Below are 25,612 nucleotides of genomic sequence, written 5' to 3' on the forward strand. Positions count from 1 at the left end.
CGTCTTTATTGTTTCCCAGCTGTAGTTACATACAATTATTTAAATAAATTACAGAGCTAGTTGCTGATGTAAGCAAAGTTCAACTCACTTCATTAGGATTAGTTAGTGAGTTGTTCTAATAGTTGTTGACATGATATTCACATGATATTTTTAGTCATTAGATTTACCTGACCAGTAGTTGAGGCAACTTGATAAAATTAATTTTAGGACTATTATGACGCAGGTACATAGCAGAGTTGGGTGTGATATGAAGAAGGACAACATTTTATGTAGATTCAGTATATTCTGATGATCACATTGTTATAATAATAATAATTATTATTCGTCATTCTCCAGAAGGACAATACAAGTATTGTATAAGAGTAGTCGTTTATCTAAAATGAACAGAACATAATAACATTAAGTTAAATTGTATATAACAAACCAGTGAATTTGCAAGTATTTTAATCGTTCATGTATAGTATAGATTAATTGTGTAACACATATATACATATACAAACATTATACATATATACATTTATACGCATATATATATATATATATATATAATATATATATAATATATATATAAATATATATATATATATATATAAATAGATAAGTACTCTTTGATTACATATATACATTTATACGCATATATATATATATATATATATATATATATATATATATATATATATATATATATATATATATATATATATATATAATATATATATAATATATATATAAATATATATATATATATATATATATATATATATATATATATATATATATATAAATAGATAAGTACTCTTTGATCATTCCCATATTGATTTCAATTTAAGAGCCACCGGTATACAGCTGTTTCAGCCTATTGGGCATCGTCAGTACCGGGCAGGCGGTCCTCGATTGAAGACAAAATGAGAAAAAACCAAGAAAGTACTTGATAAAAATAGCTGCGTAAACGCAAGCGAAACATAAGTGGAACCACCTATTGGTGTGACACCAATATATATATATATATATATATATATATATATATATATATATATATATATATATATATATATAAAATCTAGAAAGGTTAATGCAGTCAAGCTGCTGGAAAATAATTCCATGAAAATCAAAAAATAAATAGATAAGTACTCTTTGATCATTCCCATATTGATTTCAATTTGGAACATGGAAAATAATTCCATGAAAATCAAAAAATAAATAGATAAGTACTCTTTGATCATTCCCATATTGATTTCAATTTAAGAGCCACCGGTATACAGCTGTTTCAGCCTATTGGGCATCGTCAGTACCGGGCAGGCGGTCCTCGATTGAAGACAAAATGAGAAAAAACCAAGAAAGTACTTGATAAAAATAGCTGCGCAAACGCAAACGAAACATAAGTGGAACCACCTATTGGTGTGACACCCAAGTCAACTTGTCAAGTTTTTATGTCAGTGTTGGTGGTTTGACCAATCAACCGACAACTGCGGTAGCAGAAATTTGGGAAGCTAACCTGAAATGCCATCGGAAAACGAATCCACATGTTTCTAGAGATGATATGAAATCTAGAAAGGTTAATGCAGTCAAGCTGCTGGAAAATAATTCCATGAAAATCAAAAAATGAATAGATAAGTACTCTTTGATCATTCCCATATTGATTTCAATTTAAGAGCCACCGGTATACAGCTGTTTCAGCCTATTGGGCATCGTCAGTACCGGGCAGGCGGTCCTCGATTGAAGACAAAATGAGAAAAAACCAAGAAAGTACTTGATAAAAATAGCTGCGCAAACGCAAACGAAACATAAGTGGAACCACCTATTGGTGTGACACCCAAGTCACACTTGGCAAGTTGACTTGGGTGTCACACCAATAGGTGGTTCCACTTATGTTTCGCTTGCGTTTACGCAGCTATTTTTATCAAGTACTTTCTTGGTTTTTTCTCATTTTGTCTTCAATCGAGGACCGCCTGCCCGGTACTGACGATGCCCAATAGGCTGAAACAGCTGTATACCGGTGGCTCTTAAATTGAAATCAATATGGGAATGATCAAAGAGTACTTATCTATTTATATATATATATATATATATATATATATATATATATATATATATATATATATATATATATATATATATATATATTCACCCAAATACACAAATAACAGACAAATCATAAAGGATTCACTAATACTTATTATAGTGCCTGATTGACTTTATAATAGCATCTTTCAAATAAAAAATGTTTAAGATGTTCGACTATCTCTTGCATAGTCTGGTAATTTATTAAATAATGAAGGACCTAGTGAGTTTAGACAGTTTTTAGATAATTGCTGATTTTTTATTCTTGTGTCATGTTTATGAATGCTAGATCTGGTTGAAAAACTGTTATAGTTACTAAATATATACACACAAACTTCAAAGATAAAGAGTGATGGTAGCGTCATGATTTTACATGTTTTGAATACATCACCACAGCTTTGTCGAGAGGATAGACTAAACATTACTCGAAGTATTCTCTTTTGTGCAACAAATACATCATTAGCTCTCGAAGACCTTCCCCAGATGGCATATCGAAGTCTGGAGTCCACTTGGGCATAGTAGAGCATCAGCAACTGATCATTAGACAGAACTGATCTCAAATTACGTAATTGATGGGAAACAGAATTCAATGCATTGATTAAGATTTTACATTATTCTCCCCAGGAAATATGTTCGTCAATATATAATCCAAGAAATCGGACGGTCTTATCAACTGACTGTAAGTCTCCGAAATCAACTACACTAGCTTCTTCTTGTCTATTGTAAATGCGTATATATTCTGTTCCATCTGTATTTAGATGAAGTGAGTTGGCTCTAAGCCACTGGGTCACGAACGATCCCATTGGGAACTGGGCAAAACCTCATTGTAATCAGCCTACCCATGGTAATGTGGGGCTCTGTCAGAGGTGACCAACTCTTTCCTTGCTACTCGTGAGAACACACATGAATTAAACAACACAAAAATAGAAACAACAAAAACAAAAACCAATTCCGAGGCTGGGGATGAACAGAAATGTCCACCCCAATCTACCTCTTGGAATAAGCAAATCACCTCGTGATATGATACAAAGGCCAAGGCGTAAGTGCATTTGGGCCGCCGATGTCAAAAAGAGAAAGAGAGCAAAAGAGGCAGAAGTGAGGCAGCAATTATAAGTGCACCCTCATCCTTCCCCACTCCACCTACATCAGCAAGGGCACTTCTTGGGGCATGCGCCATGAGCTCCGCCTTTAATAAAGGCAAGGAACCGGCTGCTCCTGCAGGAAAGCTCTCTCGTTTGTGCACCTCCACGGAAAGAACCCCAAGAAGGTTGAAGAAGCCGCGCAACAACAGTAATATCGCTGCATATTCCAAAACCTCCGCGGAGGCTACTATGAGACACCTCAAGGTTGCCAAAGAGAGTGTGTGTTCGGCGAGTTTTGGCCTTCATCTGCCAATTCCATCTTCCTGGAAAGGACAGGATGGACGATGAACTAGGAAGATAACTCGGGAGGATGTACAATGAGTCACATGTGGCCTAAGTGCTATTGGTCAACACTCCCCTTTCCTACTCTACAAATACAGATACAGATACTACACTAATGAAAATTCACCATGCTTCTGAATATTGTATCATTTCATCTGAGATATTTGCTCTTTAGTAAATAAAATTGAAATTATTAAGAAGTCTTTGCAAGCTTGCGGAGTAGTCATTCTTTTCCTCATCATTGTTTTTGGTTTCATAATCACCTTCAAGAATTTGTCAAGTTTTGAAGCCGTCTATAAACTACCCCATTACTGTGCAAAAACTAATTAACCATAACGAGAGTTTCCTCAAGCTATGGAAATGAGAGAACTACGGTGATATCGCTGCTCAACAGAAACTAACTCGTTCATCTCAGAAATTTACATTGCAATGGTTATATTCGTTCAAAAAAAGTGGATATTCAAGAGTGATATTGATTTCAACCGATTCAGGTGAAATTTGTATTGAAATAAAACAAATTAATTTCTGAAGTTTCATATTCAAAACTTGAAGAATCTGAATTTGAAGGGGCATATTTTTACGAGAGATTATTTTTGGAAAAAAATGTTGGCTTCTTACTTCTCTATCTTTATATGAGAACTTACTTCTTTACATTATCTACACGTCTTCGTGAAGAGTTCTTTCTGAAATCAATTGTTTTTTTCCCTTTCTTTGGAAGATTTTCACATTTTTTGTATAAAGATGAATAAGTAGAAAGCCAGAACATTTTTCATTCTTAGAATTACTGTGTACTAAAAATGCACCTTTTTGATTCGAACAAGATTTCTAATTAAACAATTTGTGGACACAACACTCAAAAAAGGGGGGCAAACCGCGGACACGTGTTTCTGGCTATTGGCCTCATCAGCGCGGTGCAGCCAAATGTAAAGATGGGAAACACTTGTTTGCCAAAATCAGGAAACAACACAAACGCACGGAGTCAACAACAGGAGCCAACCGCACATTTGTGGTTCCAGTTAGAAGACCTAGAATTCCCAGGCTACATCTAACATGACCACGGAGGCAGCTATAGCTACCTGCGTGACATCCGGGTCCAGGATGAATACAAATAGAGGAGTGTGCATGATATAAATCAAAAATTAAACAATTTGTGGACACAACATTCAAAAAAGGGGGGCAAACCGCGGACACGTGTTTCTGGCTATTGGCCTCATCAGCGCGGTGCAGCCAAATGTAAAGATGGGAAACACTTGTTTGCCAAAATCAGGAAACAACACAAACGCACGGAGTCAACAACAGGAGCCAACCGCACATTTGTGGTTCCAGTTAGAAGACCTAGAATTCCCAGGCTACATCTAATATGACCACGGAGGCAGCTATAGCTACCTGCGTGACATCCGGGTCCAGGATAAATACAAATAGAGATTTAATCGAGTGTGCATGATATAAATCAAAAATTAAACAATTTGTGGACACAACACTCATCCAAATAAAATGAAAATCAATTTAATAAAATCATTAAAAAACAGAATCATCAAAATTACCCATCCCGATTTACGAAACCAAAGTTTGTCTAATTTCAGTAAAATTCTGATCCAAAATTCTTATCCTAAATCTTTAGTAAACAGAATTTTATTTTATGAAAGAACAAACTTTCAAAATAATAATGAAGAAGTTGAACATAACAACGTTATACCTTCATTCATATATAAATCACTCCCATATATTCAAGAATTGACACCAAAATTAATTAATGTATTCCGAAATAATGATAACCTCAAAATATCTAAAACAAATGTGATATATATATATATATATATATATATATATATATATATATATATATATATATATATATATATATATATATCCAAATCAAACATGTCATCATATGGAACCAAGTTCCTCTTATCCCTTTGATTTCCTTTCTGATAGTGACTGGATGCTAAAGTAGCCCAGGCAGCGAATTGAGTGGCATCATCAATAAGTTCAATTTGAGGTTGTCTTCTGGCGAGTGAAACTTACAACTTACCTCTCAGCCGCATCCATCTTATCAAAATTTATTAAATCCTCTATTTTCCTCAATTCCCATCGAAATATTTATAATTGTCCCCATAGTAGAAGAACTCTTCAGTAATTCTGTACCCAGACACATATATGGTATTTCCTTGTCTAGGTTTGTCTGTCTTCTGTTGCTGCTGCTGTTTTTCTGTGAGACCTTTTTCTTCCCTATCGCAGGTGTTTGCGATAGAGTCATAGAGATTTTTCAATATCGGTGGTTTGTCTTCCAGGTTGTCAGGGCCATCATCACTTTGAACGGCCGAGAAAGGTTGATATCCGTTAACGATTTTGTCGGAAATAAGCTTTCGCTCTGAGCCTCTTGGTCGCTTGGATCCTTGTTCAGGTTGCTTCTGTTGCTTCGATATAGCAGATATTACTTCAGATTTTATCAGTTTTCTAGCAACTTCTCTGGCATCTCTTGCGTCTGCAGGTCTTTTAGGTATGAGGGACTTTTTGATTCAGGTTTTGAAGCCTTTAGAGATTGTAGAGCTTTTTCTTCTTTTTGAGTTTCTGGTATCTAGCCTACAGCAGGAGTTCCTCTTCAATATAATTTGCAGGAAAATGAATGTACAATATTACTATATTTTCTTGATTTATGTATTATCAAAATCAGAGTAAACAATACCCAAAAATTGAATCAAATGAGCGAAAGAATGTCATTACAGTCTGCCATCAATGACATGAGTAAGATTAAATCATTCGTGACATGAATTTGTGATTTTATGAATGAATTGAGTGCTTCATCTGTAACTTTAACTGTAACAGGCAATAAGGCAAATGTTCTCCTCCGCAACATCGAACGTTCGCCATTGAGGATGGCAGTGTAAGTGAAATTTCACCCTTTTTCATATTGGTGGTCTGAAAAATTTCCGACATAACCAAGATTCGAGACATTTTTTCAGACTTTTTTAATCCTCCAATATAGTTCTCTCTCGACTCGACACACTTTTCCCAGCGATGCTTTCATCTCTTTAACCTATACAAATAGTACTAGGCGTTCCTCTCTGCAAAATTATTGTTCACAAAAAGGTGATTGCCTCTTCATTTGACGAGAATATTCCCCCCCCCCCGATGGCGAGTTTTAGATGAGTGGACAAAAAGAAGTCGCTAGGGGCTTGATCTGGCGAGTGAGGCGGATGGTCAAGCAGTTCAAGCCATAATTCGTGAGTTTTTGCAATGGCAACCGCTGAGGGGTGAGGCGGTGCGTTTCTTGGTGAAACAGTATTTTTTTTTCGCAAATGTGGCCGTTTCTCCACAAGTATGCTTCTGTAACAGTTTTTCCTTTTTGAAGAATATCTATCAAAATAGATCCATGACAAAAATAGATCTGAAAATTTAGAAATATTAAATCAAGAATAACGTTTAATCACATTCCCTAATTAGTCTGTGACGAAAAAAAAATCATTCGCAGGTGGAACAACGACTCCTTTCAAAAACTAATTAGAATAATCAGATTATCAACTTTCAGCACCGAATGAGTTTCACTCATTCCATTCAATCCCCACAAACCATTTATAATTCGAAGAATCACGTTGTCAGGAATTGTTTTGGCGTGTAATTCGTAATTCAAAAAAGCTTCTGAAATTTAAACTTTTCTTGGTCTAATTGTCCTATTCAAAAAGACTTCGTGAAGGTGGAGGAGGAGGTAGAAGATGGAAGTTATTTGCAAAGGAACTCATCAAGTGGATGCACTGGTGTTGTTCAGCTCGGAGTTTCGAAATTCATTGTGTGATTTGGACAACGAAAGAGAAAGATTGAATATAAGTTCTCACTTTTCACTTTTTCAATGGAAATTAGTACAGCTGATATACTTTCATAATTCACCAAGGAGTTCCAATGAAATGACGATGAGTAAGTTTGAAATTTGGAGAAAGTATCAGCCACAAAAGTTTTTTGAGCTCCATACATAGAGATAAGGAAGCGAATTTGGTTGGTTATAACTACTTGTGTGGTCAAATTACTCTTTTTAAAAACTTCAGCGCATTGAACTGGATCGACTTCAACTCTTCCAACTTTTTGAATCGTAAAATATTTTCGTAGGATCGACATTTTTCGAACAAACATAATCAAAATTTTTAAAGACTTTCAGAAGCGTACTGTAAACAGAATAAAAGTAAAACAATCGACTAAGGAACAAAACATAGTACAGAAACATCAATAACAAACACGATAATGAAATACTTATGCTCACCCCCACATTTTCTATGGCAGTAGACCAGTTTATCTCCTGGTCAGTGAAACGCGCGTTAAGAAGAGTTTCGCAGTTCTAGTCTTTGAAAACAGTGCTCTTGCGCTAGAGCTTCCAGTTCAATTTCACACAGAATAAAAACTCCGTTAGATTGATGCTACTGGTTTATTACTATTCGACTCAAACAAGCCACGTATGCCTGTCTGAGTTGTCGAATTAGTTACTCCTCGAAAGCGATTGAAAGAAACTATCAATGATATGATAGGAATGTGGGATTTCAACGCTGGCGTCAATGATTTGATTTGGTTGGTTGAATTAAAATTGATACCGCTGCCTCCACCAAATTATAGAATTCTCAAACTTTTTTTATTCATTATAACACTATACTCACGATACTGACACGATAGTAATATGACTGCCTCAGCTTCAAGAAGTGAAAAATGTTTGTGGGAATTGTTATTATTGATATTGTTATTAATTTTCATCTAGTGACGGGTCAGTGCATTCATGAATTGAAAATATGGCACCGCTGCCTCCACCAAATTATAGAATTCCTAAATTCAGCTTTTTCGTCAAAATATATAATCGAATTCTATTACTCAGAGCAAGAAAACTTTGAGTACCTTAGCTTCTGAGGTTGAAAATTTTTGTAAAATTGTTATCATGAATACTGTCATTAATTTTCATGAAGTAACGGACCAGTTCATTCACAAATTGAAATAAAATTGATACCGCTGCCGCCACCAAATTCTAGAATTCTTCAACATCATTTTATTCATAATAACTTGGGGCAGCCCAAAAAATTCTGTGATGATGATTTGTTTCTCAACCCACAAAAATGTGTGTCAGTCTCAGTCTCCAGGAACAAGAAAAAAAAAATATTACTTTGATATTCACGAACTGAAATCAGTTTCAGAAGTTAAAGACTTGGGAATAGTTATGGACTCGAAGTTGTCATTTATTTCACTTATAGAAAAAATCGGCAATGAATATAATAGTATTATTGGATTCCTCGAAAGAAACTGTCAAAATTTCAGAACGGCAAAATCTCTCCTCGATTTATATTATGCATATGTACATAAAAAGCTCTGCTTTGCATCGATTGTTTTGAATCCCCAATACCACATAAACATAGATCGTATTGAGAGAATCCAATACAAACTTCTTCGTGACATTAGTCACAAATTGAATTTCCCAATTACAAATAGCGATCACAATCCCATTATGCGCCAATACAAAATTATGCCTATGAAGGATAGAAGAACTGTTACGGATCTTATCATGATTTTCAAGTTGATGAAAGGATTATTCTACGGCCCAGAGCTTGATTCCAAAATCGAGTTCAATGTTCAGGGTAGAACGTTGAGGCTTACATTGTGCTTTGAGTGAACTTGCACAAGCATAAATGCTGCTCAAAATTCACCACTTTATAGAATGTTCGAAACCTTTAACTAACTTCGCAGTGATATTCAATATTTTGAAATCCCTTTAGACTGTTTCAAACGCAGGATGAGAATAATTTTCATTGATAAGTCATGATCATTTCTGTAGAATAATATAATATAAGAATTATGTTATTCTTCGATTGTCCAATGTAATTTACAAAAAATTAAAATTCACATTCTTTTTTCACGAAGCCCACTTGAACTGAAAATATAAAGTGACTTCTCTCTATTGGATTTGTTAATGTGTTTGTTACCCCTATATTGGTAAATAAATAACACGATACTGACGATACTGATATGATAGTAATATGACTACCACTAACACCTTGGCTTCAAGAATTGAAAAATGTTTGTGGAAATTGTTATTATTGATATTGTTATTTATTTTCGATCACTACATTGATAAATTGAAAACATGGTACCGCTGCATCCACCAAATTATAAAATTTCTGAATCCAGCTGCACCGTCAAAATATATAATCGAATTCTATTCCTCATAGTAAGAAAACTTGGAATACCTTAGCTTCTAAGGTTGAAAATGTTTGTGAAAATTATTATCATGGAGTAACGGACAAGTTCATTTATTAATTAAAAGACCATTGATACCGCTGCCTCCACCAAATTATAGAATTCTTAAACTACTGTTCATAATATCATGATACTGACGATACTCTGACACGATAATAATATGACTACCACTAACACCTTAGCTTCAAGAATTGGAAAATGTTTGTGGAAATTATTATTGATATTGTTAATGATTTTCATCTAGTGCGGGTCATTTACATTCATAAATTGAAAAAATTGTACCGCTGCCTCCACCAAATTATAGAATTCCCAATTCCGGCTGTCCCGTCAAAACATATAATCGAATTTCATTACTCATAGTAAGAAAACTTCGAATACCTTAGCTTTCAAGGTTGAGAATGTTTGTGAAAATTGTTATCATGGATAGTGTTATTAATTTTCATGAAGTAATGGACCAGTTCATTCATTAATCGAAATAACATTGATACCGCTACCTCCACCAAATTATAGAATTCTCAAACATTCTTTTGTTCATAATATCATGATACTGACGATACTCTAACACGATAGTAATAGGACTACCACTAACACCTTGGCTTCAAGAATTGAAAGATGTTTATGGGAATTGTTATTATTGATATTATTATTAATTTTCATCGAGTGACGGGTCAGTAGATTCATAAATTGAAAACCTGATACCGCTGCCTCCATCAAATTATAGAATTTCTAAATCCAGCTGTCCCTCAAAATATATAACCAGATTCTATTACTCATAGTAAGAAAACTTCGAATATCTTAGCTTCTGAGGTTGAAAATGTTTGTGGAAATTCTAATCATGAATGGTGTTATTAATTATCATCAAATAACGGGCCAGTTCATTCATAAATTGAAATAAAATTGATACCGCTGCTTCCACCAAATTATAAAATTCCTATAACCAGCTCTCCCACCTAAATAAATAATTGAATTCTTACATTCATAGTAAAGCTTCCAATAAAACTGGCGTTTCAGACACGGTAGCAATATTACTAACCCCTTAGCTTCTAGAATTGAAAAATGTTTGTGGAAATTGTTATCATGAACAGTGTTATTAATCGAATAGCATTGATGTTTCAGACCCGGAAGTTATATTACTACCAATAACACCTCAGCTTCTAGAATTGGAAAGTTTTATAAATTTTTATCGAGTAACGGGTCCAATACATGCATAAATTTGAAGGAAATGGATACCGCTGCCTCCACCAAATTATAGAATGTTTAACCTCAGCTATCCCGCCAAAATAAATAATCGAATTGTTTTATTTATGGTAAGAAAACTTCGACTACCTTAACTTCTAGGTTGAAGAATGTTTGTAAAACTTATTATCATGGATAGTGTTATACATTTTCATCGAATTACGGGTCAGTACATCAATAAATCAAAAGAAACTTTATACCGCTACCTCCGCCAAATTATAGAATTTTTGCCACCAACCCCCGCTCTTTCTCCAAAATATATAATTGAATTATTTTATTCGTGATAAGAAAATTTTGAATTATACTGACGTTTCATAACAAATTTATACGAAAGTTTCAAAAATACTTTGTTTTAACCACCGAAACAGACATAAGGATAAGTATAATTGCGACAGATTGCATTAAATTTCATTCAACCAGCACTGAACGATTTTTTATTTCCTCTCATTCTGTCATTATTATTGTAAGAAAGTCAGGCGGTTACAATATTCCTAAAACCTGCTCCCACAAAGATTCAGCCGCTCGTGTGGAATCCGTATAGTGTCAGTCCATAAAAATGTACCTCGAAAAGCCGAGAACTGCACGCTCGAATCTGATACTAGCCGATAAAAAAGGTCATAAAAAGGGCGTTGGAGGCGCGACGCTTACGCCGACGCTTTAATTGACGTCCCACAAAAAAAGTATTTGTTTTTCACAAAAGGGCGGTGTGTACAAGAATGATAAACGTTTGCGAGCCGATGAATAAAGGAATGTTATAGTACGATGGTGGAGAATAAGTAGTCGCAATATACGCTGACAGTGATTGTTACTCATAAAGTAAAAAACAAGCCACTCCGTGAAGGAGGTGAAAGTGCCTCTTGAGTCAAACTTTTTTACGCCTCCGAAAAATATGAAATGAAGTGTCATTCAATTTGGAACAGCATATAGATGATTTTTGGGAAAATTCAAGTATCGGCTGGAAAAATTGCATACGTTATGAACAATCAACTGAAAAAAATTGGTGTGATTTTTTGCAAATATCTCAAAAACTATTCAGTATTTTCATAATTTGGAAGAGGATTCTAAAAGAAGAGGAAATCTCTCGAAAAAAAAATTCCCTTCTGGAACTGTAGGACCAATCTCTATAATTTTTCCAGGGGGTTTTCAACCCTCTCTACGTATTTTCAATACGTCCAAAAACAGGTTATTAAGTAATAATTCATTGAGTAGAAAAATTGAGTATTGAAGAAATCTAGGCACCTACTGGGTAAATGAGTGAATAATAATCCGCGGTCGAAAAATGTTAATCGTGATTTTCTAGTTGATCATGCATTACTTAATCAACAATTTTTTTCTACACAAACGAGAACATCACAAGTGCGATAATTGTTAAATAACAAACCTGGGTTTTTTTTCGAATAGAAAAATTAATTTTCACTTCTCCATTTCGAAACAAATAATTGTGGAAACCTTCCCAAGAAAGAAAGAAATCAATCAATTTCAAAAAAGTAACTCTATACAAATTTGTGCAGATCATGAAAAAAAGTTACTTTCAGACACAAACTGAAAGAAAAACCCCTTTCGAAACAGCTACTTCCATATAAACATTGAATTACAACTTTCGAAACAAACACTTTTATATGAACACCGAATTATGAAAAACAATTTTCTCTAATCAGTTTTTATTCCAAACGTTTGTTGTGGAATTGAATCAGATATCATTCACAGTATTCCTACACAATATAGTAAATGAAAAGGGTAATATTTCACTCACATGGAACATTGTCATCCTCACTGTCACATATCTGAACAACATTGAAAGAAAAAACCCCCAATTTATTCATAAAATTATGACTTTATGTCACGGAATGAGTTTGATCTACTCGTGCATGGATGAGAGTACATAATGACATTCGTTCGCTCGATTGATTAAATCCCAGCCATAGTAATCTTATTCAAATTGAATCGGGTTTATTTATTAGGATAGATTCATTTTCAAGAAAAAAGGTTTTGGCTTTCTACTCTTCATTAGATGCAAAATAATGTGGGAATTTTTCAAAGAACGGAGAGAAGCAATCAATTTAAAAAAATTAACTCCATACAAAGCTGTGTAGATTCAAATGAGCCAATGAATGTAATTACTTACTGTCATGGATGACATTAGTAGATCAAACTTATTCCTTGGCAGAAAGTCGTGATATAACGAATGAATAGATTGTTTTTTTCTTATGATGTTATCCAGATTTGGTACTGATAAGGCAAGTGTCTCATGGCTACCAGTGAGGATGTGAAATTTGACTTCTTTCATCTATTATACTGTGTAGGAATCCTGTGAATAATATCTGATTCAATTCCATAACGGATGTTTGTAATACAACCTGAAAAGAGGGAAGTTTTTTGTATAACTAAAGTTTGTGTCTGAAAGTTACTTCTTTGTAAACTCTACACATCTTTTTGTCGAGTTATTCAAATTGACTGCTTTCTTCGTTTCTTCAGAAGATACCTAATTTTTTTGTATCAAGCTAGAGGAGTAGAAAGTCAAAACCCTTCTTACACAAAAATTAATCTATCCTAGAATATATACCCCTTTCAATTTTACAAATTGAAATTTCATAGCAAAATTAATTTCAAGTTAAACTTCTCAGGAAGATGTGTAGATCATGCCAATTTGAAAACGATTTTAAATTTGCATCTTCAGGTATAATTATTTCTGACATTCCGAACTTCCATAACCTGTAAACGGGTAATCCGATTTACACAAGTGTAACAGCAATATACAGCGAATTGAAAATGTTTTTAAATGAAAACATAATCAAGTCCCTGTCCTTCATAAAAAATTGTATCTCAAGTAAGATCTGCTCAAGTGTGTATTTTAAAAAAAATGTGTTCAACAAAAACTCTTTCCCAAAACCATTTTCAATGGTATATTTGTGCTTTGTGGTATATTTCCATGTTTATTGAATGCCCCATCAGCTGTTATTTCTCACGTTTCGCGATATTCAATTGCCACATTTCCAGCGAGCTTCCTCCATTGACTCATCCACACAGAAATGGAAATGAATCTTCCCTTCTCCCGTCATACTTCAAGATGCTGGCCAAGTCTTTCGTGTTTCATATTTATTCAAAAATATATGTCGCTCGAGAAGCCTATTCTTCCGCACTCGCAAACCAACAAATCTCTTTCATGTGTTCTTTCATGGCGCTAACTCGCTTATAAATCACCCTTGGATATGGCCTCCAGCTCGAGAAATGACTGTGATGACGGAGAAAATTGTTATTTATATAAGTCGGGAGACAATGTTAGCGAGGAAATTGAATTTTGCTATTTTTCCATGCTCAGCTGATATGAGTGACTGCCTCAAAGTGAATAATTTTCATATAGTAGAACTTCAGCAGAAGTGTTTGAAATATTTCAGGGACCTGGAAGTAATAATATTCATGATAATGATAATGATAATGATGACTACGATGAGGATGACAACGATTACGATGATGACGATAATGAAGACAAAGACGATGACGACGACAAAGACGATAATGATGATGATATTAATGATAATGATTATGATTATGATGATGACAAAGACGATGATGATAATGATAACGATATTAATGATAATGGTTATGATTATAATCATGATTATGATTATGATTATGTTTGTGATTATGATTATGATTACGATTACGATTACGATTATGAATATGATTATGATTATGATTATGATTATGATTATGATTATGATTATGATTATGATTATGATTATGATTATGATTATGATTATGATTATGATTATGATTATGATTATGATTATGATTATGATTATGATTATGATTATGATTATGATTATGATTATGATTATGATTATGATTATGATTATGATTATGATTGTAATAATGATTGTGGTTGTGATTGTGATTATGGTTATGATTATGTTCTGATTCTCATATCTTTTTCAATTAAAAAAGGTACATTTTATCGATAACTGAAGGTGACCGTTTTCGAGATATTTACAATTTACTACATCGTTGCATATCACTCAGCTCCTAGGGCGCTGAGTGGGGTTTCTTTAAAAATCATTCGAAAAATCATTCGTTTTTGAGATACAAATAACCAAAATTGCAAAATACTTATGTTTTGAAAAATTTCAAGAATTTGTATCTCGACAACGAATGATTTTTTGATAAACATTTCATAGGAGAAAGTTGTTCATTTTAGCGATATCCAACACAGTTTCTAATACACTGCAACATTTTCATCCTCTCATAACAACTATATGTAGAAGTGTTAATAATGTTAACAGTGTAGATATATTTTTCTAACGTTCAAACAATTCAAAAATGAGGTTTTTTGTTTCATTCAAAATTGATCTTACAATATGTATAATTATCATATTTCTAATTGTGTACACTTGTAAATGGGCTTTTGGGCCTGATAGATGTATTGAATAAACAAATAAATAAATAAATAAATGGAACGAAGCATTTCCGGACACAAGTTTATGTTGTTTTTTAAATTGTCTCAGGAATACGTCACTTGATTATTTCAACGTGATTATGTTACACTCTGTATATAGAAGCTCACATACTCACACACACGCCGAGAGTCAAATTAATTTTCATACTTATTCTTCTTCTTCACAGTAATATACGAGATTGGAAACATCACAACTGAAAAAAAAGGGGTTACTAAAATTTTAATTTTTCAAAGCATTATTGCGTTCGCCATCCTTCTTGTAAATACGGGGAACTTTGAAATCTATTTCAGTGTGTTTCTATCAGCAATATATATTTTGGTTAACTGACTCAACAAGGAACTGTTGTTACAAGATTGATGCTTTTTTCAATAGTCATCAGAAAAAAGTTATCATTTGACAGACTACTGCTAGCATTGTCATCAATATTCACTTTTTGTTTCAGGTGTCGTTTTTCTCAACTAGTCCTGAACTGAGTAACAAGCAACGATTTGAATACTTTTCAAGGACAATTCCATCCGATCATTATCAAGTGAAAGCCATGGTGGATATAGTGAGAAAAATGGGATGGAGCTACATTTCTATCATCTACGAAGAATCAAACTACGGAATCAAGGTGAAAATCAATTTTTGAAAAATTCAACCGAAAATTCTATGGATAAGGATCGTTCTAGAATTCTTTCATCAACAAAGTTGTTCTCAATCTTTTACTCTGAAAAGTTCGTAGTCTCATGGAAAAAAAACGTGAAATTTGATATCATTATTCAATATAGTTGCTTTTGAAGGCGATATATCAGACAATATCTATCCACCGATCCGATACTTGATGAAAATCCATATTCAAAAAACTAATAAATAAAGTTTATTCTATGATTTTCACTATAAGGGTTTTACAATAGCTTCTTCAAGCAAGTTATGCTTGAAGAAGCTATTTGTATAGCGAAACACGTGTCGCGGTTTTTGTAAAACCCTTATAGTGAAAATCATAGAATAAACTCTATTTATTAGTTTTTTTTTTGAATTTCAATGTACCTCTAGAATGATTAATCCTTTTTATCTGCCAACAACACGTACAAATATTCTGAAACGTTCACCTCTGCATAGCATGTGTGTCAATTGCAATTCAGCATCTCGACACTTCTCACTGTTCCATCTCTGAGATTAGTTTTTTTTCTTCAGCTAGTTCAATATGTTTTGTTTTTATCTTATAACTTATTGTAATTGTATTGTATTGCGATTTGACTTACATCCCTGTTCTGAAGTTGGGTGTAACCTGTAGACCAGTCTATAAATAAATAAATAGATAAATAAATGGATAAATAAATTATAGCGGACAAACAATTTTGCGATACCATATTTAGGGAACGATTTGTCTTGAGCCCCAAAATAGGTCCCAGTTTCAATGATCACCTCTCCACCGGAGCTAGATTTTCTTCCAGCGAGCGAGATTTTGAAGTCTGAAAGCAGTAAAGAGTCGCTAGATGCGGATCTAGAGAATACGGTGGATGGGGAAGAAATTCGAAGCCCAATTCATGCAATTTTGCCATTGTTTTCATTGATTTGTGACACGGTGAATTTCTCTGGTGAAACAGATCTTTCTTTCTTTCCAAATTGAGTCGTTTCTCCGGCAACGATGCTTGACAACCCTGGAGTATAATGTCAAAATATTCAACTACTACAAAATAGCGGAACTTTTAATAATTGCCTTAATAATTGCCTGATATTTATCTACATAATATGAGGTAATTATCTTGAGATCAGTTCAGAAGATGCTCGAAATTGTTGCCTTGATCTTCCTAACATAAACAACCTATCAGATATTTTACGCCGACATTTTCGAACACAGTAACGTCAATATCTCTACAAATGTTAATTATTCTCTGCCGTATATCCAATATTGGAGCAGATTCACTTTCGTACACCTTTTGCTTCAAATAGCCCCATAAAAAAAGTCCGGAGGTGTCAAATCTGGCGAGCGGGCTGGCCATTCTGTAGGACCTCGACGGCCAATCCAACGGCCGGGAAAAGTAGTATCCAAATAGTTTCCTAAATAGGGCGATTCGGAAAACGTTCATTGAAAATTCTTTCGGTCTCGTGAAAGTTGACGTGGTACCTGTCTACTAGTAAAACCGAAAACTGAATGTGAATATTCTAACTAAACAATGATGTTCATTGTCGTACTGACATTTTTGTCGTTTTTATGAGCAGGAAATAACTTATGAAACCGTATCGGGTTGTTGGAATTGCAATACGGCAGATAAAAAGGAATATTTCTTTTGAAATACTGAACTTAATTAAACGAAATTGAAATTCGAACCTGATGTTCTTATTGCTCTTACTCGTAGAGGGCGCCACCTACACGTCTTTTTCTTTTTTAAACCTCAAAAACCTCCTATTACCAAAGATTCGTTTAATTAAGTTCAGTATTTCAAAAGTTATTTGAAAAAAACGAAAATAAAAATAAAACTTCAACATCCTGTATCTTGGAAACGAAGCGTTTCCGGACATTTATTTATTTGGACAATTCATATTAGAATATTGTGAGGAATCATCTCCAAAAGTTTGTCAAAGTACTTTTGAATCACCCTGTATAAAAATATCAGAAGTAACAATTCATTTGAAAATGAACTCAAAATCTGGGTCTTAGGCTTGCCAAGGCCTACACCAGTACGTTGATATGAAAAATTTTTACTATCACAGTGATATGCACAGAAACTAATTCACATCTACATACAGAAAGTTTGAAAATATAATGAAATTACTTTTAAAACGCCTCACCTCCTATTTATTCAGTTATACTATTTTATATTTTGAAATTGTATTCATCAGTACTCCAATTTCCGCAGAAACCACGCATAGGTATATCCTTCTGTGGGATTTCTATATTTATTCAATTGTGACATTGAAATATGTATATTTGCCAATGAATAATATTATTATTAACAGCCTCTTTGTGGCATCCACTGCATGCATCTTCTTCGGTGCTAATTTAACCTCGTTTAAACTCTGTAAACCACTCGGCTCCAACAGCATTTCTTTGTCAAAAAGCAAAGATTCATTTCCATAGACTTTCTTCGAACTAACAGAAGTTACTTCGCTCAAAATATTTCATTCCACAAACTGATAGTCCGACAGCTGTTGAGTTCGTACCCGTGTCTTTGAAGGTAACAGGGCCGTCACCATAGGGGGGAGCTTTCTTCCTGTTTTTTCGACTCCGGAAAAAGTTGGTAAAGTTTTGGCGCTGAAGATAAAAAAAATAATAGTAAAAAATTAATTGAAATTGGAAAAATGAAAATGAGAGAAAAGAAAGGGAGAGGTAATAAGAAAAGGGAAAGGACCAGGAGAAGGTTGGGATTTCCCAACAGGAAACAGTCCTGAACAGTCCGCAGAATCCCAACTTTTCGCTGTTTTTTCGACTTGGAAAAGTTGGTAAATTTTGGGCCGTGAACGAAACTCCTCATGATTATAAAATAAAAACAGGGGTCCCTGAACTTCCTCTTTTCCTCTCGGGAATGTATAGATGGGGTCAAAATATCACCAGTACTTCATATAACTTTTTTTCCTAAAATCCTTCGTTACCAAGTAACGGGCCCTCGAAGTTACAAAATGAAAAATGTTTTTCTTTGATAACTTTTCAAGTGAATATTCAAAATCATCTAAACAAATGAATTCCTTCGATGAGCTTTCATGCAGGAGTCAGTTGTTTTGCTTCAAAGTCAGGAACGGACTACCCCCGATGGTCCATACCCCAAAACTTTGAAATGACAGATATTTTTCAATATTTTTCAACAAATTAAGGTTACTTGGACAATTTTATGAATAAAAGTACTCGTGTGGAAAGTCGATCGGAGCAACGAGTCTTGATAAAAATGTAGTTTACGTCGACGACATCAAACCCGCTCGTCCACCATTATTTGAAATGAATAATTATCAAAGCAGAAATAATAATGATAACGTTAATTCAACAACATTTATCCTAAGATGTTTACCATTACTCGAAAATATTAGTTTTTAAGGAGAATGGAAATGATAGGTAAAATGTTCATAACGAATTTTTATAATGCAAACACGTTTAACTAACGAAACTCAAGAGCCTCAAGAGCAAACAGAAATGAAAAATTCGCTACAGAAACTGCTCGATATGACCACCTTCTCTCTCTATACATTTTCTTAGTCTGCGAAGACACCCTCTCTGTACTTGAAATAGCATTCCAGGGTCGTTTCGTATGGCTTCACAATGTAATGTTATTCTGTTCAACAATGCATCTCTTGTGTGAATAGGTGTAGCGTAAACAAGGCTTTTTAGATGCCCTCACAGAAAGAAATCCAATGGATTTAAATCCGGAGACCGCGATGGCCATGAATATGGCCCACCTCTACCAATCCATCTATTGTGGAAAATATGGTTCAGATGGTCACGCACAATCAAACTAAAATGAGGAGGAGCGCCATCATGCATAAACCACATATCTCTTCGGGTTTGCAATGGAACATGTTCCAAAAGTCCATTCAAATCGTTCTGAATGAACTCCAAATAACGTTCTCCATTCAATCGGTCCTGTAGAACGAATGGTCCTATAAGATGGTTTCCTATGATACCAGCCCAAACTATCACGTTGAATTTCCGTTGGTGTTTGGTTTGCAATATCCCATGGGGATTTTCTTCGGCCCATATATGGAGATTATGAGAGTTGATAACTCCATCTCTACTGAAACCTGCTTCATCAGTGAATAAAACTCGATTAATAAAAGTCATATCCTCTCTTTGCCTATCAATGAACCAATTGGCATATTCCAGTCGTGCTGGAAAATCTTGAGGTGTCATGGCATGTACCTTCTGGATGTGAAATGGGTGGAGCAGTTGTTCCCTAATTATTCTATGAATAGTGGACTTGGATGTATGGAACTGTTCTGATAGATTTCTGATGCTCATTGAAGGATCATCAGCGACGGCTTCCAAAATATTTTCCTCCAATACAACGGTACGTACAGTCCTAGGAGCACCCTCACCACCTCGTTTTGGCAAAACTGTACCTACAATAATATCGAAATAAAACAACGTGCTCAAATTAATTATCAATTATTACATACCTGTCTCCCTCAAGCTGCGATCGACACGCTCGAATGTTTCTCTTGACGGTACCGTTCGATTGGGAAAATGCTCGGAATACAGACGACGAGCTTCTGCAGCATTACAAAATGCTCGTCCATAAAATACATGCATATCTGCATATTCATTGGATGTAAACTGTTCGGCCATATCAAAAAAATTCAAAATATCCTATAGAATATTGACAATACAATGATAGTCATATGACAACGCACCACTCAACAAAACAAAATCGCATTCCAGTTTCTCATTTTTTATCAAAACTTTCTAAAAGGTTTTTTTGTCAACATCTGTGAAAGAAATGGAACATAATTATACCCTGGATATTTTTCACCTGATCATGTGCAGCCGTTTTTGTAGTTCATTCGTTTGCTTTTTATTAGTATAGTAAATATTTTTTCCGATGTGCGTTTTTTCAGCTAAATTTAGATTCGTGTTAAAGAATTTCTCCCATAAAATTATAATTATCAGTGAAACTCCTCAACAGTTTAGCTGTAAAGAAGAATTTGAAACATTCGAATGTTGAGTTTCATGAGATTCAGATAACAGATCAACACGAAACGTGATTATTCCACACGTATTATGTATATGCAAAATATGGAATGAATTCGATATTTCATAGTAGAGTAGCTTGTTAGTTTAAAAACACCACGAATCTACAGAACTTGATATTTCTTTTGAAAAAATATCTGCTATCACAATTGTGACTTAAACTTCCATATAGGTACTTTTTGTTTACGACTTCATTTTAGCATACTTTGTATTATTCCTGTTATAAATGTTGTTGAATTAACGTTATCATTATTATTTCTGCTTTGATAATTATTCATTTCAAATAATGGTGGACGAGCGGGTTTAATGTCGTCGAGTAGAACTACATTTTTATCAAGACTCGTTGCTCCGATCGACTTTCCACACGAGTACTTTCATTCATAAAATTGTCCAAGTAACCTTATTTTGTTGAAAAATATTGGAAAATATTTGTCATTTCAAAGTTTTGGGGTGTGGACCATCGGGGGTAGTCCGTTCCTGACTTTGTAGCAAAACAACTGACTCCTGCATGAAAGTTCATCGACGGAATTCATTTGTTTAGTCAATTACCAAAATTTGGATGATTTTGAATATCCACTTGAAAAGTTATCAAAGAAAAACATTTTTCATTTTGTAACTTCGAGGGCCCGTAACTTGGTTACGAAGACTTTTAGGAAAAAAAGTTATATGAAGTACTGGTGATATTTTGACCCCATCTATACATTCCCGAGAGGAAAAGAGGAAGTCCAGGAACACCCTGTATATTATGTTCATTGGGTCCTTGTCTTGGACACTGAGTAGTTCTAGAGTGAGAATTCATATGAAGCGAAGTAATTGAACTTTTCTCAATTTCTGAAATTGCATGTTAGATAATTCAGATTCAATTGCGACTGAACTCTATCGACGAGAAATACTTATTGTATTTTTGAAAGGAATCCATCACGAATGGACGGACACCCCAAGAAAAGAATATTATGCGCATCAATCATCTTGGCTTCGGTTGGCATCACCCCCCATTCCAACCTCTGTAGAACAAAGACTGTTTTCGACGTTATTCAAAATTAAGATATTATCTGAAGATTCCAATTTTCGTAAAATGAACACAGAACTCGTGCAGTTATTCCAGTCAAGGGCTCTCTGAATTGAGACTACCCCCGTTATGAAATACTCTTTCATTATGACAGAGTAGCGCTGATAACAGAAAAGGATCAAAAGGATACTGGAATTGGGTTTATAATGAGACGGGAATTCACAACATTACCGTCGTTAACTGTCACTGTGAACAGTCATAAATTGAAAACAACTGGCGAGGTTTAATAAAGTCGGTTTTAATTTCGAACTTCATGGTCGACTGATGATATTATGAAAACGAAATACGTAGATATTGCTGAAGTTCAAAGTTTTTGATATCTTGCGATTGAGATATGTTTGATAAGATTCACTAATTAGAATTTTTTATCATGGACTAGCTGTTGCCTGCGGCTTGGTCCGCCTAGAATTTGATTTGTCACATTGGTTTCCGTGACAAACCATTCTGAACAAATAGTTAGAATATTTTTTTATCAACACTGAACTTTAGGTTCTCAACTTCAAAACTGGCGAAATTCAGTACAATCTTTAAACTCCTATTTTTCCCCTGGAAATCCCTGATTCCGTTTCTTGATGCTTATTTATGCTATACAAAGAACATACCTGCATATTTCAAGATTCTAGGTTCGAGATTCAATGGTCAATCAACTCTTCGTCCAATTTCTCTAATCTCTGCAATGGCTAAATTCTCCTCTTCTCCTTTGCCCTCTAAATGAAAACAAAATAATAAGTGATGGCCAGTTTGCTTTCCGAAAGCAAAAAACACTTCCGATTCCATATTTTCATTTCTTTACAATGTTTATTTCAACATAAATGACAAAGAAACAGTAGCTGCGGTCTTCTGTGATATAGCCAAAGCATTTGATTGCGTGAATCATAAAAATTCTTTCACGGAAACTTAGTAGATACGGTATAACTAAAATAAGTCTTAAGTGGTTTGAGTCATAATTAGCAGATCGCACCCAGATGGTCAAAACCACTTCAGACTCAAAAAAAGGTAAAATTACTTGCGGCATCCGACAAGGTTCGGTACTGGGCCCACTTATATTCTTGATTTACATTAATGACCTATCATCCATTAAGATCCTTCATTTGCTGATGATACCATAATTTCATGGTATGCTCCTTACAATCACACGTTATATGAAATTATTAGTAAGGACATCACGAAAGTGAGAGACTGGTTTGATTCAAATCTCTTGAGTTTTATCGAAAACTAAAGTAGTGTTCTATCGTTGCCAGATTTTAGCCGTACATCTGAATAATATTCAAATTGACAACGTACCAACTTCCAAATTCCTTGGCTTGTTCATTGACAATCATTAAAAATTCAACAAACGTGTAGATACTTCGAAATCCAAGATCTCCTCTGGATGTTATGCAATATACATTGCATTTGAGATCAGATCTGCAGAAGCTAGAATGGTTTATCATTCCCTTTTTGAATCCCATATTCGTTATGGTATTTGCTTCTGGGGTGTATGTTCTACCACATGCGTCCAATCAGTATTACTAATACAAAAACGTTCAATACGATGCAATACGATTAAAAGCCAAGCCTAGAGACTTTTGTCGGCCTCTTTTTGCCTCTAACAGCATCCTAGATGTGATCTTCTTATGTATATATGAGACAATCTGCCTTCTCTTCAAAAATAGGGTTCATTTATAATTTGATCAAAAAGTTCGAGTGCACGAGAAATAATTGTCCCCTCACCCATTACACACCAGGTGCAGGGTAACAAGAAGTGGCCCCGGGATGAAAAATCATTTTAATAACGTCATGTTCGCTCCCGAATGATTCCTTTTTGTGACGGAGTAATATTTCAATAAAGAAGTTCAATGTATCCACATAATTTTCCTTATCAATGATATAATACTCAATTTGTCGGCGCCCATGTAATGTCATCGATTATATCCAAGTAGGTCTGTCAACTCGAGTCGGGAATTGAGTTTGAATTTCATAACCTCAATTGAAAAATGTCGTGAGTTATCCGTAGTGTGTAGAGGGGATTTTCTAATTGCAGTGGAAACATTTAGGAGTGTATTCAGGGGATGATTTTATTCAATACATTCTTTGAAAAAAATCTTTTACCTGACGGCTTAGAGCATGTTTTTCAAAAAAGGACGCCACCAACGTTTCTGGTAATAATTGAATTTTTTGTTGAGTGAAACATTCAAAACAAATATGTTTTAACCTCTATTTATTTTCATAGGTCGCTTCGTTTTTGGAGAAAAAAATTGAAAACCACCTTGTTTCACATCCCCCAACCACGAAACAATTCATTTTCTCAATGCTATCTATCTATCAGGAATTGGTACAATGTTGATGATTTGATACTACACATTGAAAAAAACTGTATATATTCAATATACGTGCAGAAGAAACAGTTCTAGTTCTTCTCTTGCCGAAATTCAGAACTAAAAATCAACCGAATCCTTAGGACTTCTCCTAAATCAATATATATCATGGAACATCCATCTTCAACACATACACAAAAAAATAATTTTCGACTTTTTGCTATACTCAAGATAAAAAAACAATGATCAAATTCGCACTAATGGACATATATTATTCACTTTTTGTGAGCAGCGTGTAATGGTGGAGTAGAAGTTGCTTCAACTAACTTCCCAAGATGCAGATCTTTGTCAAAATAAAATCAAGCATAAGAAGAAGAAGGTCAAGTTGGCTGTATTGAAATTTTATAAAGTCGAAGACAATGGTAAAATCCACAGATTGAGGCGTGAGTGTCCTGCTGAACAATGCGGAGCTGGTGTCTTCATTGCAGCCATGGAAGGCAGACATTACTGTGGAAAGTGTGGATATAAACTTGTCTTCTCTGAACCAGATGATGAGTAAACTCCAAACCAGATGAAAAATAAATTAGGGTTTAAAAGTTTGTAAAAGTCATTCTATGGGGAGATTGCACTAATGCTGTAAGAATTTTCATCTGCCAGTATGAAATCTGAAGAGAACTACAAGACTATATCCATTGACAACAAATTATTGAATTTTCCTTGCATAATACAGGGCTATTCAAATTCGTTTGTACATGGAGATCTCGTAAACGATAAAAATCTCTCTCTGTTTAAAATCTGTTTAAAATATGTTTTTCCGTTAACCAGCTGTCGCACCCCTACGAACGACAACCCTCAGAAGTAGAAACTTGTGCGAGCTAAGGATTAACGAGGTCTTACCTTTTAACGTGTGATTCCTAACATAAGAGATATAGTGTCAGTTGAATCATGGAAAAGTTGCGTATTTTAGAGACCTATTCAATGATGTGAAGAAATCGAATACAGCTCTTTTGGTTCTGGAGATATACAGGACAGACAAAAAAATCCCAAATAATTTTTTTGCCTATGTCTTCTTTATTCGCAGACATATTGGAAATCTGTCTACATTTTGCTATTGGCACGTGATGTGGGCTCTCAGAATATATCCATGAATCTTTTATACAGGGTGTCATCTGACTTGGGTCACCCCCATC

The 25,612-nt window shown here is 34.4% G+C and overlaps 1 protein-coding gene and 1 pseudogene across 1 annotated transcript in view; one reads left to right on the top strand and one right to left on the bottom strand.

Moving 5' to 3' along the window:
* Positions 1 to 25,612, top strand: part of LOC111507031 (metabotropic glutamate receptor 2) — a 369,065-nt gene that overhangs the window by 167,521 nt on the left and 175,932 nt on the right. Inside the window, 1 exon segment of the mRNA XM_074176817.1 lies at positions 15,840 to 16,010. Within this exon segment, the coding sequence (XP_074032918.1) occupies positions 15,840 to 16,010 (171 nt within the window).
* Positions 5,354 to 6,228, bottom strand: LOC141482846 (negative elongation factor E-like; annotated as a pseudogene).

This window comes from Leptinotarsa decemlineata, unplaced genomic scaffold, assembly GCF_025532065.1.
Source record: "Leptinotarsa decemlineata unplaced genomic scaffold, Ldec_3_MD MMD2_tig00002082_RagTag_RagTag, whole genome shotgun sequence".
Lineage (NCBI taxonomy): Eukaryota > Metazoa > Arthropoda > Insecta > Coleoptera > Chrysomelidae > Leptinotarsa > Leptinotarsa decemlineata.